General features: G+C 34.3%; 1 protein-coding gene across 1 annotated transcript; it reads right to left on the reverse strand.

Moving 5' to 3' along the window:
• Positions 1-123: 123 nt before the first annotated feature.
• On the reverse strand, positions 124-768 carry LOC109341439 (36.4 kDa proline-rich protein-like; the record flags this gene model as incomplete). Its single annotated transcript, XM_019579349.1, has 1 exon — positions 124-768. A coding segment is annotated over exon 1 (645 nt), but the record flags the coding sequence as incomplete, so codon positions are not given.
• Positions 769-1,943: the final 1,175 nt, after the last annotated feature.

The raw sequence follows: 1,943 nt of genomic DNA on the forward strand, positions 1-1,943 counted from the left end.
TTGTGGTTGAGATTGGGGCTCCTGCTCTTCTCCTAGGGATGATGGTGGAGTGATCATCATTGGGATAGGAATGAGGGGTGGTATATAGGGTTTCTTTCGACTTGACTTTGATGGAAGGTAAACGTCATTTGCTTCGGATGGTTGTGGTGGAGATTGGGGCTGCTGCTCTTGTCCTGGAGATGATGGTGGAGAGACGATCACCGGGATAGGAATGAGGGGTGCTTTATAGGGATTCTTGTGACTTGACTTTGATGGAATGTAAACGTTATTTGCATCGGATGGTTGTCGTGGAGATTGGGGCTCCTGCTCTTGTCCTGGAGATGATGGTGGAGAGACGATCACCGGGATAAGAATGAGGGGTGGTTTATGGGATTTCTTACGACTTGACTTTGATGGAAGGTAAATGTCATTTGCTTCGGATGGTTGTGGTGGAGAGCGGGGCTGGTGCTCTTGTACTGGAGATGATGGTGGAGTGACAATCACCGGGATAGGAATGAGGGGTGGTTTATAGGGTTTTTTGCGACTTGACTTTGATTGAAGGTAATGGTCATTAGCTTCGGATGGTTGTGGTGGAGAGTGGGGCTTGGGATCTTGTCCTGGAGATGATGGTGGAGAGACGATCACTGGGATAGGAATGAGGGGTGGTTTATAGGGGTTCTTGCGACTTGACTTTGATGGAAGGTAAACGTCATTTGCTTCAGATGGTAAACTAAAGAATATTATGGCCAATGCAAGACAAACAGAACGTGGGACAAGTAGAGACCCCATTTTCCCCAACTTCACTTGAGAGTGGGTTTTCATTATGCTCTTAACAATTTAACTGCTTTCTATTTTATAGTTTTCTTATTTACCGTTTAACATATACCAATCACCTTGACAAATTTAGTTTTCACATGAGACTCACCATGCTCGAAATATGCAAGGTTTCATAAAAACTTTTCTTTGAGTTTTGCATTAAAATAATGTTTGACTTTGGGAATAATATGGGCCACAAAGTATTTTGGACAATTGTTTTAGATTGAATAGAATGTGAAAACCTAGCAAACAATAATGTTGCTAGATCGAAATAGAAAAAAAACTTCTATAACCAATATTATATGTTTTCATTACCATCAATAGAAACAACTAGCTCGTGATTAATTACATTAACAAAAGGTTATAAGATTATATGACGTGTTTCTTTCACATTGGTGGCTAATATATGACATCGATAGTGGCTATACAAGGTATATGTCCATCAGAATGATATGACATTACTTTTTATTCTTCTTCAACCTTGAAGAAAAGACGCAAGATTTCATTTAATTAGATTTTGTTTTGTTTGTGTGGAATATATATATATTGTTTCCAAAACCTAATGTTGAATGACTGATTTATCTTAATGGTCCAAATTATTTATATAATGGTACTACTTTCTGATTTCCTTTCATACATAATTGTGAAATGAAATATTTTCATAAGTTTATATACCTAAATTCTAATTGTAATCATATACACATTAGTTTTTGTTATTATGGTATTCACATGTCTCGATTTTATGTAATCGAGAATGCAGACTTACATAGTTCTTGGTAGAAAATTGTTTGATTGATTGATTGTATTTTAATTGTTTTAAAAACATAAGTGAGTAACCACGACCTTTCCTTCATCCTTGATGTGATAATATTTTTTGTATTTTGAAATTCCTACATCCTTGAATTGATAATATTTTTCATATTTTGAAATTAATTAAGAAAACAATGAGGATTATTTGATTTGGTATTAGTTATGTTTAGTTAAAAAATATTTTTCGAATAAATATTTTTTATATTATTTCAAATATTTTAAACTTATTACTTTTCTAAATATGAAGAATTTTATATTAAACAAAAAAGATTTTATTATTATATTATTTTTACGTAATTTGGGATTTTAGTCTTAACTATTAGTTACGTATCGCGATC

Source organism: Lupinus angustifolius, unplaced genomic scaffold, assembly GCF_001865875.1.
Source record: "Lupinus angustifolius cultivar Tanjil unplaced genomic scaffold, LupAngTanjil_v1.0 Scaffold_463, whole genome shotgun sequence".
NCBI classification, from domain to species: domain Eukaryota; kingdom Viridiplantae; phylum Streptophyta; class Magnoliopsida; order Fabales; family Fabaceae; genus Lupinus; species Lupinus angustifolius.